Here is a 14,285-nt window from a genome sequence, read left to right as displayed (position 1 = left end):
CTGAGTTGGGTATTAAGGTGGGGGGTTAGCCCGCCGCTCGGCCTCTCAGGCAGCCATTTGGGGCTTTTGGTTGAGACTTTGTGTCTCTGGAGGGAAAAAAAACACCACTGCTGCGTCGTGGAGTCGGGGGCCGGCACCACAATCGCAGCTCAAAGCCACAATTATTACGGCCATAGATCATGAGGAAAGGCTCCGCACCAAATATACCGACAATATCAAGTTAAACCGAAACATGGCAGTGAGGGGGGATAATTGCAAACGCATTATGGGACCAATAAATGGAGAGTGATGTGTGTGTGTGTGTGTGTGTGTGTGTGTGTGTGTGTCTGAGGTTTTTTTTATTTCCCTTTTCTTTTATCCAATGTGTATGAGGTCTGTCAATTTCATATGCTGCTTGCTTGGTTTGATAAATTAGCTTAAGAGGAAAAAGACCTTTTTCCCCTGCTAGACAAAGCGCCTAAAGGGACAAGCAAACATCTCTGATTCAGAGCATTGCATGGCTTCACAAACACACACACACACACACACACACACACACACACACACACACACACCCAACACACACACACACGCTCTTTCAAGAACATCAAAATACAAACATTTGTCTCCTTTTCTGGTTAAATGACAACTTAGAAGTTTGTGCATGAATGAAATCCCTTCCCCCCCCCTCCCCACCTGTCGTAAAGAGGGAACATGTCAAGATTCACTAGTGATTTCTCCGAAATGTGATGTGAGGTGAAATGTGGTGACAAAGGATGAGCAAGTTCTGCGTCATGGCAACATGGTTCCCATCACGACCTCGCACATGCAACGTACGTGCGACCGGAAATTCGAAATGCAGTTACCGACAGCAAGCTTGACCAACAGCTGACCAACACTGAACGCTCATTTATGGTTGGAGAGCGGGTCGACGGTTGCCTGTTTCCATGAATGGCGGCCAAGCATTAGCAGGAGGCCCCGCCTTGACGCTGGACTTCAACAGGTGCTCTGTGTGGTGTGTGTGTGGATGCACTGTTTCAATTCAAGTGTGGAAATTATTTCCCAGTCAGCCATTTCCCCCTACGAGCTGCAGAGTAACGGGCACTGCACAAAAACAACCGTCTTGTTACCCTTAGCAGCACAAATATTACAGCGCTGAGAACAAGTGGACCTAAAAAAAAAAGCAACTTTCATCTTTTACAGTTCTTAAAGGTGTACTCTTCATTTTCCAAAAGCTCCACTCAAACTTACTTACTTCACCTTATTTCTTGGGCTTAAAGTGATTTCAGTGGCCACCCAGAAAACGCTCTGAATGTTTCTGACAATATCTTTGCCAGAATTTAGGATTTAAAGCTGCATGTGTGCATTTGGAGTTAGTGGAGTGTGCCGAGAGGCAACGACAACCAAAGAGGATCAGTATGTCATGGATGGGAGGTGATGGGACGCTGGTCAAGAGCCAGGGAAGAAAAAAAAGAAAAAAAAGAAAAAATCTGTCCAGCTGCTTTTAATTCAGTCTGGGAACCAGCCACTGAGAAAGAGAGAGAGAGAAAATGGATGAAACTGCATTAAACTTAACATATGTAAAACAATAGATATAAGGGTGCTCAGTTAAAGTATTCATATCCTTCAAAACTTTTCGCCTTTAGTTTCTTTAGAAACCTCATGCTACAATGTACTGTTTTGGTACTTTTTGTGAAAAACAAATTTTGGATCTCATCAGTAAATAGGTGATAACATGAGTCAAATTTAAATATATCCATTATCTGCAGACCTATTGGGACCTAACAATTGTTCACTAACAAACAGCATCATGTAGACAAAACGAACACACCACAGGTCAGGAACAACGTTCGGATTAAGGCCATAAAACAAAATTCTAAGCTCTGAATATCTCCTGGAGCAGTTATCAACCCAGTACAACATGGTAGTGAGAGCGTCATGCTGCGGGGATGCTTGTCTTTAGCAGGGATTACAGCTGATGTGGAGGTGAGAGGCACTTAATGCAGAGCAACCCCAGAAGAAAACCTGCTGGAGTCTATAAATGGCTACAAACAGGGCAAGAAGTTCACCTTCCAGCAGTCCTTGCCACAATTAATTGGTTTTAAGCATTTGGTAGAATGGCCTACTCAAAGTATATTCTGATCACTGTAATTGAAAAATTGCAGAAAACATTGAAAATGTTATGCTTTTTATCAAATCAGACTGAACAAGAGCTTTAAAAAAAAAAAAATCAAATTAGAAAAGTCAAATTGTACTTGAAACCTTCATTTGGAAAACGTCACAGTTACACGCTGTACAGTTAATCATATAAGGCCTGAATAAACATTATATTCATCATTACAAAGTGACAAAACACAAGAAAGATCAAGGGATTGTTATTTTAGAAAGGCACTGGTTGTAAATCTCTTTTAAGTATAAAAGAACTTTCATAAGTGGCGCTAGCTGTCAAACCTGACATTTTTTTATGCAGTCACAGCATATCAATTCACTGCTCAGCAGACAGCACGAGTGGGCGGAGGGTGGATTTCACGAGCGAAACTATCTCAGTCAGAGTAAGTTTTAACCTCTCAGTGAGGGCAGTCGGCAGCAGAGCTGACAGGCCCATCACATGGAGCTGCTCGCTTCTTTCCTTCGAGCTACAGCCAGACAGCATCTGCACATCCTCAGCCTGCTGGAATATCTTGTCGGCTCTCTGAGAAACCGTTTAAGTAACAATGGAGCTTGAACACTTGCTCACACCAACGCAAGTTGGCCTCACTGAAAAGAAAGGATTAATGGAAGATGATGACTTTTTAGGGGAATTTAAGTACCAAGTAGTACACCAAGACACAAAGTCATTAAGAAATTACTTGCTCTAATCTAATGTGTTAAATCTTTTTTTTTTTTTCACACTGAGGAAACAGCTGTAAACATATCAAAAATAATAACTTGAGATTTAACCATTATTTTATATTTTCATTGTAAGATTTCGATTTTCCATTTATGGAAATGTGAGAGAAGTTAAAATGCTTAACTAAAGAGGAAGCCAGACCATTAAAGTCAGCATTAAAGCTCAGAGCTAATGAAAGCCTTTATTGTTTCCCTAAACCACTTCATAATCAGTCTCTTTCTAGACCCTAAATGAGGCCAGTTTTAACACTTGCCACATTGACCACAGACTCCTACTATGAATCATAGCACCCAGTGAGTTAACCCATGATCTCCATGACACCGATCCTGCCGTGTCTGAAAGTATCTATTATGCACGTCTGCAAGAGTTATTTCCTCATGACAGATACTCTATGGCTTTCTGAGATCATCGGAAACATGCAAGTTCAATTTAAAGCATGTTTGCAAACTGTGCCATTCACTCTCGCACAACGTAAATTTTGCAAAACATAAATTTTTTGATCCAGAAGGCCATAGCATATGTTTTAAAATTCTTCAAAACCACTTCACAGCATTTCAACCTATTCCTTAAAGCACGATAACTTGAAGGGACACAGACGTCTCAGTTATTGCTCCAATGATGAACCACGTACAGTAATAAAGCTGCTCAGGCCTGTATATTGTCTAAGGATATCCTCCAAACCAAGACAATCTGAAGTATTGAGAAATATTGTTTTTGCAATTTTGTACATTTCTATTGTTAGAGTGCACATGCGACATCATGCTTTGTGAGCACAAAAAAGGTCCGAATCCTGATCCCAGGTCAAGATTCAAACCCATGACAGGCAAGGCAACAGTGCAACAGCACCACGGTGTAGCCCGCATCATTCAGAAATGATCCAATTATGAAATTATCCAATTGTTCCCGTCTCCCCAGATTGGCACATTTGTCAAACACTCAACACTCTAATAAACTCAGTTCGCAACAGAGTTTAAGAGGGTGCTAGTTTGGCCATGTTGAACTTCTTCTGCTAGATCTGCTGTGTTTATCTGGCAGACACCTACAGATAAACATGAAAGGAGTCTTTGCTTTGAACCTCAACAAGTAACATAGTCACACAGACCCACGCACGCTTTCTAATCCCCTCAAACATGCAAACACCTTGTGTGTAAAAATATCTTCACACAGCCCGCAATCAAAGCCAGGAAGGAGAGCAGTGGCTGCACTAAGACTATATGATGCTAAAACCAAAAGAGCCACACGTTTAAGACAGAAATGTTTTTCTTGTTGTTTGTCTTGTATGTGGACAGAATTAATACATTTTCCTCACTCACCTCTGTACTTCTGGGGGGCAGGATGCATGTCTGACCTCCAGCATCGCTCTCAAAGACCTGAAAAAGTCAAAAGTAGGGATGGTCAGAAAGCACAGACAGAAGGGCACCATGCTGACTGAGTCATAAAGCTTTGGCATCAGCAACACAATAATAGACGCACACAGCGCTGGTAGTTAGGTAGTTAATTAAAAACTACTCATGGCGAGAACCACACTTTGATACTGCTTCAAAACTAGATTTTTGTAGCCTTTGAAGGGGGCATGGTGGAAATGTGATGTGTGTGTGCGTGTGTGTGTGTGTGTGTGAAGACAGGGGTTGGCTGCTGAGCAATTGCAGAGAGATGAAAGAGGAAAATGGTCCAATAGCAGATGAGAGGAGAGGACAAGCATCCTCACTATTTCTCCCCTTCAGGACCGCTTCTTGACTGACTCCCACTTCTTTAACCAATTACCATTTACCAAGTCAAGCAGACGACTCATATTTAACCTTTCCCCTAGAAGAATAGTTCGAGACAAAATGTTAAAACATTCCTTCAAAAGTTTAGTCAAAATAAGCTCTTCTGTCCCTTTGGATAGAATGTGTGCAGGGAGATTTACCTCGTTAGTTGCTATGCTAAAAAAAATAAATAAATAATTATGTCAATGCCTGTTGCAATCCGTAACTGAAGTGTTGATTAAAAAGAGTTGAATTTGAATAAATACTGTAACATGTGGAAATATCTGCATGATTTTTTTTATGTGATAGAGATTGCTCAATGTTTAATTATTTCAGCATTACAATAAGCTTTATGCAAGATTTGTTGCGAATCTTGCAGCAAACGAGATTTGCGACTTGTATCTCTAGTGATAAAGAAACAAGTAGCGAATCCATTACCTTAAACTCTCTCTGTCATAGTAGGCACACTACAGTTAAAACTGATATGAAAGTGACACTCGATGCCATGAAGTTACTTAACTACAAAAACGATCCAAGAGAAAGCTTTCAAGTCCCTGTTATGGTAGCAGGAGGCCTCGTATTGCGTCTCCTCTTCCCCCCTCAGTATGCGTACATTTATAACCTGGCAGTAAACGGTGCCGCTTCGCCGTAAACTGTCTAATTTTAGAAAGATTTACCAACGCTCCCACAAATCCTCAGACCTTGGCCTATTTCCCACAGCCGACCAACAGCAAGCTCCCTACTGTAGCACTGCTAAGATGGACGAGGGAACAGTAACCAAGGAGGAAGGACGGAGGAAGGGGCAAAAGCGAGACTTCAGGGCAAGGCTCTGGAGCAGAGCGTTGCTTTGGTAAATGGGATTTAGGCTTAGTCAACATAGATGAGTCAGTATGGAAATTGTCAGAGAAGGACTGCTGGGTAACGCTCTGTTTATGCTCTGAGGAACTGTTTGTGTTAGAAAATTGGGCTGGAAACGGGGGTGGGGAGAAAGATGAGAGGGAAAGCGAGAGAAAACACAAGATTCTAGTGATTACCTATGCAGAGGGTGGAGAGGTAAGGAATAAGAAGACAACATGTTTGATTTGGGACAAGAAAGGCAGAGATATCTCACAAAAATAAGTTAAATGTGTTCTGGAGAGTTTGTCTCATCAAGAAGTCTCAGTTCAAATCCAAAAAGGAAAAAAAATACTCATTTTTATTATGCTGAGAACAAAATAAATGCAGGATTTTTTACAGTTCACACTAAAGCATAAGAGTACACTACTATTATTGTGGAGTGTAAAATACAACTGAAATCCCTGAGAAATTTAGTAATTTTAATTTAAGTGCCAGTGTACTTTTTACACAGACATTCTTAGTAAGAAGAGAGACTGTATTGGTTGCTGTCACAGGCTCCGCCTCTGTGATGACCCACTTGGTCAACAACACTCATTTATGACTTCAATATATTGCAGCAATAAAACTAGACATTAAAAGCTACGACATTCAAATCAAAGTGCTTAGTTATACAAACAGGAGAGCAGGAGATTTAAACTAATTAAAAAAAGAAATGTTTTCATCACAAGTTGTTCCAGACGTTTAATCTCATCCCCAAATCAGATTTGGATCCTTGAACGTGAAGTTTATGAAGCTATTATATACAACATTAAGCTCCTTTACACCAACCGGCTGCTGGAGTCTACAGGAGTGAGGGTAGACAGCAGAGAATGTCATCTACCACACACAGCTTTTAATAATTCATCTGTGTGATACAGCGCCACCTTGGCCTTCTGCGCAGCAAAATGGAACTGCGCCTCATTAAGCTCGGCGGCAGGAACTCCATGGAAAAATAACAACGCAGGGGGAAGCGTACCTAGATGCTGACAGACGTGCACAAATGCATAAACATAAATATCACACAGCAGGTGGTGGGATAGATGAGAGGGAGCAAAAGAGGACAGGGAACATGCTGCAAGCTGTAAGGAGTACAGGTTCACCTAAAGATTATAATTAACTCGTAGCTGTCCTGTTAGCGCAAAAAAAAAAAAAAATGGAGGTCTCGGCATTCAGATGTACCCCACTCTTCTCAGCTGCAACTCAGGGGTCCATGAAACGCTTGAGTAAATAAGTGTTTCCTCAGTGTCGTCCGTGGCCCTGAGGGCGCCAAGTGGAGGATTTATAACTGATTTAGCACTGAGAAATAGGCAGCCTGCGCAACTCTAATTACTAACCTGAGAGGATAGACTTCCCCGTCTGCACCTGGGTAAGGAATGTTCCCGTGTGTTCATGCTGATGAGAGGTTTGCTCTCAGACTTAGAAAGAAGCCAGGAGAGATGCGAGCCTGTGTGCTCTTCATTAATAAATGCTCACATGGGGTTGGGGGAGGTGGGGGGGGGGTGAAAATATGCTGAAAGTGCTGCAGAAATACATGCAAGTAAGCAAAAGTGCAACATGGTTTCGGGTTGTTTTCATAACGAATAGGTACAACTTACATGGAAGGGGCTGACTCGAGTGCACATGCTCAAATATGTATACACACACTTTGTCCACACATCAGTTCTGCATGCTAATACACTGTGGTCATACTTGTGAAATTCTCCTCCTGAACAGATAAGGTGGAATGATTAATCATCTCAGACCTGTGATGATTAATCACGGGTCATCCTAAAGTGCTTCATTATTTTTTTTAAACTATTCAATGTACTGCCTTTTCACTATCTGCAAGAATGGAGAACTCGTTCTTTTACTAGCGATGGCAAGAACTTTCATTTGGCCAGGACATTTCATACATAAAGAAACCCAAGTGCAGAGTTTCTGCAAATCCTCAGATGAGCAGCATACACTGGACCACTCAGTTTGTGGTTTTAATGTTACAAAATGAAGAAGTGTCCAAACTTTCGCAAGATAATGCAGATGTATTACTCAAAGGCTTGATGCAACTTTTAAGTGCAAGACTTACAGAAAATGTGACGGTGTCAGGGTTGACAATTACGTTTAAAATGCGTCTTTGTGCCGAGTAATACCTGCGCTACAGAGGGTCTCTTGTCCCGGCCCCGTTTCGTCAGGTTGTCCAGGCCTTTAAGAGAGGAGAAAATGCTTCTCTTTCGCTGGCCACAAGTCACCGACAACGAACGTCTCCTGGCTGTGGCCTCGTCCCTGGAACAGATCTGAAGGAATGCACAGAGTCAGGACTAGAGTCAACAAAGCAACGTCCGTCTCTATTCTGAGGTCGTCTTCCTCACCAGTGCATGGAAAGAGGACACAGAGAAAACCCCAAGGCGTCCCAGAGTGGACTTGGTTGGACGGCTGGCGATGGCAAGCAGGCTCTTCGGATTGGGCAGTTCCCCCCCCTGAAGACTAGCAAGGTAGCAGCGCATCCTGAAGAGGTCCATGTTGAATCTCTCCAAATTCTGCTCCCACTGCTGAATCTGATGGCAAGGGGGAAAAAAAAAAAAACAATGCTTACGTTTTGATTTATGCGAATTACTTCTTTGGGTGATGACTTAACAAGGAGTGCTTTTGGGGAAGGGAGCGTGCGGGGGGATCAAAAGAGATGGAGGGTCAGTCAAGTGTTTTAGTTTAAAGTGTAATAGCTTGCAGATGCTGGTGGCGGGTAACACCGTGTCTTGGTGGAGGTTTTGCTGGTGACAAATGACTGCATATTTCACAGAGAGGCATTTCTATGTGCGCAGCGAACCCAAATGCACGTTTTATGTCTCGAGAACCAAGGGGATGTTGAACAGACCGTGCACATAAACTTCCACCACAACTGCCCGTATACAGTTATGTTATTTTAGCTATAGGAAAGTGCTCATTTTGTTGGCTGGAGACTGGTTTTTAACGAGAACACTCGAGCTAAAACAACCCCCCCCCCCGTAACAACCGAGTTTAATAGGTCTCGTCTGCGCTATGACTTCATTTACTATAATGGACCCACGGCGATGTCCCATTAGGGTTTTGCTCACATCAACATGCCTTCGTCGGGATTAGGGGCAAACTGTGAACAGGGCCAAAGGGTGGCATTTTATGAACACCTTAAACAAACAACTTGAACAAAGGCCTTGTGGTGAAATTACTGTGCAGCTATTGCACTCTGAACAATTATGTGGCTGCGCAGGTGGGCACAGTTAACAAGTAGGTCAGAAAGACCAGCTTACCCTGTGAATTCTTCTTGTTGAAAATATACTACATCTGGCAAAATACTTGGTCACTGAGGACCAGATTTATGTGCCCCACTTGTCAACTGTGGCGAAAGGTCTGGTTTTTTTGGGGGGGGGTTCCCTGTGGATAGGTAAGGTGGTCTCAATATGTAGGAAATCCTAGATTTTAATAGCTTGTGAGGCAAGTGGATTTCACAAAGATATGTGCTTAAATTTTACTCAGCTATGTTTTAGAAATATAGAAACTGAAAACAGTTGTTCTTTATTAACAGTGAATAGATTTAAGAAGCTAGGGAAGGAAAGATCACATCTGTAGGGTCCAAGACGAATAGTTGTTATTTTGACAGACTCTCCCATCTAAGAAAATCATTGAGGCCTTAAAAAACTGTAGTAATCGAAGTTATTTAAAAAAGAAATAAATAAATGGTGATTTCTGACTGCAGCTGGTTGCAGTGGGATTTTTTTAGGGGCGTCAGAGAAAAGTGTTTATAAAATTGATGTTTCACTTTTCAGATTTTTTTAAAATACTTTTGTTCTTTCGTTTCCATCACGCTCTGATTAATGTCACTTGGCAATTCCACTTCTCAAGGGCCAATTGTCCTCCAACTTTTGGATGCCTCTCTGCTCAAATAAAAGTCTGCATTACCTCCTTTGCATGTCAGCAATATTTGCAAAGCTCTGGGTTATTAACCCTCCAATGGATTCGGGTGTGCTGGAGCAGAGATGCATCCAGAAGTAGTAGGATGGTGGCATTCGAGGACCGTTGATGTTGCTGCAGCCCATACCTGCTTAGATTGGCTAAGATCGCTCCAAGTTTTGCCATTTATTTACACATGTGTGGCACAAATTTCAAAAACAAGTTTTTTCCTAAATTGACTACCAATTTAGGAAAAAAAGAAAAGTCTGTTTTTTTCCTGAACTGTTCTGTGTGTAAAATTTCTTAGATGATTCAGTTTTTTTTTCCTGAACTGTTCTGTGTGTAAAATTTCTTAGATGATTTATGCCAGGAGTGTAGTAGTTGTGCAGAATGTTTGCTAAAGTGTGCTTTTTTTTTTTTTTCTTCATGAATGAAGCAGGTTTGATTTAAGTTTAAGCCCACCTGGCTGTCTTTCAGAAGTGATTATCGACCCAAAGCTTCAGTCTGGAAAACTTTTTCTGTAACCAGATGTTTGACTTTTCTTGTTCTCTGCTTTAATATCTGCAAAAGCCTGAATGCATGAATATTCTTTTAGTGAAACCTGATCACACGGTGTGTTAGTGCATATGGGCATTTGTGTGTTCATGTGTTGCGGGTGGAGGGGGCAGGGGTGGGAAAGGGCAACATCAAACAAGGTCTGCTGGCACTGATTGGAGCAGACACGGGTGTGGGGGTAGGAAGGGACATCAAAGTGGTGCCCTGTCGGTGCTCGACAACCCCGCTGAAACTTAAATTTATCATCAGCCTCAAGGCGCCTTTATCAGAGTCCTGTCCTGTACCACTTCTGACCCTATCATTCACTCCAACTCCGGCTTGTCTCTCTGCGGTGGCATGCCGGCTAATTGGAAACAGACGTGAGTGCAGGCGGCCTGGTGGTAGTCAGGCAGTGACATCTCTAATGGTTATGCCTGCAGTGAGCTGTTGAGAATACATCATGCAAGATTAGATTTTTATTCATTTTATAATAACTACGACACTTCGTTTTGCTTTTTTTATTTTAAGCACCATCAGCAGAAATGTTGCAGAATGTCAATCATTTGATATGACTTGCAAGTTGTGAAAATAAGCAGCCTGACTCGTCAGCTAAAAGTAGTTTTTTGTAAAAAAAAAAAAAAAAAAAAAAAAAAAAAGAATTCTGGTTAAACTATGGGTCTTTTTCTGCCTCTCTGTAATCTGCTGTATGTAGGCTACAGCACAGCACTCAGTGCTTTGGATTTTCCCCTTCAGGCTGTTCGAGGAGGAGGACTAGGATAATGCATGTTGAGAGCCTATTACCAGAAAACATCTGGAATCCCAATCTGATGCTCCAGGAACAAGCAGCTCCCCTGAGCCCCTAGCTATGCATTTGGGGACCTGATGCATCCAGGCCACTTTAACCACCCACAGACTAAAACTAAGCGCACAGACCTGTCGCCACAGTCGCCAAATCGGGAAAAACAAGTAGAGCACACACACTCCATCCTCACCTGCGCGGGCTGATTCATTCTCATAGATGGACATTTTGAAGTACAAAAAATACTTCTTTTTATATTTTCCTCTCGACTCACCTGGTTCTCAATAGCTTTGCGGTTTTTGGGGTCGCTCACTACGGTCAGCTGGAGCTCGGCCATCTTCTTCATCTTCCCATCCATGTCTATCTTCTGCAGCAGCGTGCGTACCTGGTTCCGCAGCAGACGCACCGTGTCCTCCTTTCCCTGCCGCTTGGCGAGCAGCGAGGCGCTGGCTGAGTGGATGGCCGTCACCCAGTTCTCCAGATCCGTTTGGTTGCTGGCCTGAGATGACCAAAGAGAAGTGGACGCGATGAGGCTTTAAGGCTGACGTTCAGTTTAGCGACGAGGTTCAAAATTAGCAGGGTAATAAATGTTGCAGAATGGCTAGTGCATTATTGGCTGCATTATTTAAAAAGAAAAAAAAAAAGTCCAAGATAGGCTGGGAAGGATCACTGGAAGACTGGTTGATATTTGGCACCAGTATCAGAAAGCATCAGCATAAATGTCCCCTGTAATTTTACTGAAATAAAGTGTCCAGGAGACAAAGTATTGGCTCAGAAATTAATTGAAGGTCATTTTCAATGACAGTGACTTAACTCATAATCCAATTCTCATATACTCTAATGTATCTGCAACCTGGTGTAAGTACAATGTGAAAAGATCAGCAATGCTCTGAGAAATCTGCTGGTGCAAAAGGTCAAATTTGAGACTGGCCTCAACTGGCAGGTCAGGAAGCTATAAACTCCATATTTCAGTGAAATCACCAAATTTCATTAATCTAAGTAGCAAAAGGTTAACAATAAGAACACTATCATTGTTAATAGTGTTAACAATAATACTTCACTCAAAATGAAGTAAGCAAAGAAACAGGAAGCTGGTGTAAATTGCTATTGGACAAATGTACGTCTCTATTACACTACTGTAGAGTAACACGCACATGCAGTAATGACTAAAAGTTAAGGGTTTACCTGAAACAAGTAGACGTCTCCAAATGAGTTACTCAAACAGAAGACGTTCTCCCTCTTGGGGTGTTCTGGGACAGCCTGGACGACACTGTCTTCGGCTAAGAGGGCGTAGCGGGGTGACAGCTCCTGCTCTGTAGAGCCCTTCCCATAAGTTTCATAGAACAACAATGTGCACCCTGTGTGTGTGTGGGGGGGGAAAGATGTTCAGCGAACTCTTTGCATATGCTAAAGTCTAGAGAACCTTTCTTAAAGGAATACAATGTCCTCTGAAAGGTTAAAATAAGCTTCGTTGACACTCTCTCATTTCCTACAAGATTTTTCCTCTATTATCATAATAGTGAAAGCACACATACATTTTATTGAATGATTTTATCCCAGCGGCCTAAAGCATCAACATAATTCTCCTAACAGCATTTACAGTAAAAGTTACTTTAAGTCAACTGTGACTTACTGATCCGGAACGAGAGTAAAAAACCTGATTGAGAGCAAACAGCAACCTTTTGTGCTTAGCTAAGCAACGTTTCAGAAAGGACATTAGAATAATCTCCTCGGCTTCTTCCAACTCACGTTTTCAGCATCAAGTCAAAACTCACGAGTTTGAGGCTTACCTTTCAGAGTCACCCAGTAGTGCTTCCACTTGCGTCGGGTCACCAACTCCAGCTTCCTGTCCTTGTGCAGGGTAACGAGGGCCTTGAAGGACAGCCACCCCGCCCTTCTGACCACTCCCTGCTCCTTCTCAAACAAAAGGTCCAGCTCCTCCATGGAGCCCTCGGCCGACTCGCTGCTGCTTCCGTCTCCTTCCGTTCCAGTCGATGGGTCTCTCCTGTCGCCCCCTCCTGTTCCGGTTCCCGTCTCGAGCTCTCTCATGAAGTTTTCGTAGATGTTCTGGCGGACAGCGTCGCTGGTTGTCTGGTGGATGGCTCCTGACGACTGAGCTCTGGAGGCTCCGGGGAACCACAGGAGGCTGGAAACCTGGGAGGGAGAGCTGGTGTCAGCAGTCAGGCCGTCGACACCGCTGTCAAAGGCCTCGCTTGCGTCTTTGTATCTGGTCTCCTAGGGAGGCACGATGTAAACACGATTAAAATTCAGAAGATTACACCCAAATTTGTTCTTAATGGCCTAAACCAAAACAATTACAAATAAATAAAGGTGTAATAGTATTAAGAAATAGCATCCATCCGTTCTTTCTCATTTTTTTTTTTATATTTTACCCAACCTTCCCACCTTCTTACAGTCTATTATTAATATTTAGGTTCTGACAACCATCTACCAGAAATTCATAGCAAATTTGTTTGATGAATCCTGGAATTTTTAGTCAGGTAAAATAGGGAATTTGGAGATGAAAACATCTGATTGGAATTTTTGCTTTTAGTAAGAACTTTAGAAAGGATTTGACATGTTTGCTAAAATGTAAAAAATAAAAAAATCTTCAAATCTAACATTCTTGTCCTTCATCTCGTCTTTTGAGACATGTCTCACAGAAACAGACTTCTTGGTTGGATAAAATTATTTTAGATGTAAATCTATAAGGCATTTCTGTGTTTCTAAAGGGTCAAGTAGTTTTTGGAGGTCTAGACAGATTTTATTTGGTAGGAACAAGAGCAACCAAGGTTGTTTGGAAATGTAAGCTGCTGTTGCCTGGAGTAAGACAATAAAATAACATGTTTTTTGTTTTTTATTAACTACTTGGCAGTGGAAGTGCTCGGCTGATTCCGAGAATTCCCAACTATATGGAAAGAAAATGCAACCAGTTTGCAACCATCCATACAGACAGATGGAACCATATTTAAATATTCTCTTTTCACTCAACCCAGAAGTCGTATAAAACAAATTTAAAATGTAGTCTAGCTCAAAACTACTTCAAAGTCACTAAATTTTTCACTAAGCAGAGAAAGTAGAATAAATCTCCAGTGAAGACGTCTGGGAGTTTGGATCCCTTCTGCGTCACACAATTTTACATCATTTGTGGTCTTATGTGGCTTCTCAATCTCCAAAAATGAACACTTGATGGAAATGCCTCCTTTTCATCCTTGATGACAGTCTACCGACACTTGACTAGATTGCAGCGTCGATTCTGCTCCTGACAGCAGAGTGCAGCGCTCTCAGCAAGCAGGAACCCAGCATGTGCCGTCATGGCGGAGTTCATTTTTGGGTTTTAGTTTGTTTTTTGTTTTTTTTTTATGTGTCAAGCTCAATTCTAAGCATGTTATCTTTGTCATAGTCACGTTTTATGTTGATCTAGGGTTTCTTTCTATATCCATTCATAAATCATAGGTAATATGGATTTAAAAGTACAGTTGCCAAGCGATGAGTAACAGGTCCGGGGACATTACTCTGCCCATCAACACTACCCATCTCATTCTGATGGATCCCAATG

The 14,285-nt window shown here is 42.1% G+C and overlaps 1 protein-coding gene across 4 annotated transcripts in view; it reads right to left on the bottom strand.

Annotated features, from left to right (window-relative positions):
* Positions 1 to 14,285, bottom strand: part of tiam2a (TIAM Rac1 associated GEF 2a) — a 127,875-nt gene that overhangs the window by 31,275 nt on the left and 82,315 nt on the right. For 3 of the 4 annotated variants that reach the window (XM_008399539.3, XM_017302420.2, XM_081603584.1), the window contains exons 4-9: positions 12,517 to 12,961; positions 11,912 to 12,084; positions 11,001 to 11,225; positions 7,839 to 8,024; positions 7,620 to 7,763; positions 4,183 to 4,239 (exon numbers count right to left, since the gene is read on the bottom strand). In XM_008399539.3, coding sequence (XP_008397761.2) covers positions 4,183 to 4,239; positions 7,620 to 7,763; positions 7,839 to 8,024; positions 11,001 to 11,225; positions 11,912 to 12,084; positions 12,517 to 12,961 — 1,230 coding nt within the window. The remainder of the gene's footprint in view (positions 1 to 4,182; positions 4,240 to 7,619; positions 7,764 to 7,838; positions 8,025 to 11,000; positions 11,226 to 11,911; positions 12,085 to 12,516; positions 12,962 to 14,285) is intronic. The other variant, XM_008399540.3, reaches the window with a different exon arrangement.

The sequence above is a fragment of the Poecilia reticulata genome, chromosome 22, assembly GCF_904066995.2.
Source record: "Poecilia reticulata chromosome 22, P_reticulata-male-v2, whole genome shotgun sequence".
NCBI lineage: Eukaryota > Metazoa > Chordata > Actinopteri > Cyprinodontiformes > Poeciliidae > Poecilia > Poecilia reticulata.
Note: the sequence above shows the minus strand (reverse complement) of the source record. Positions and strands in the feature narration are given on the sequence as shown.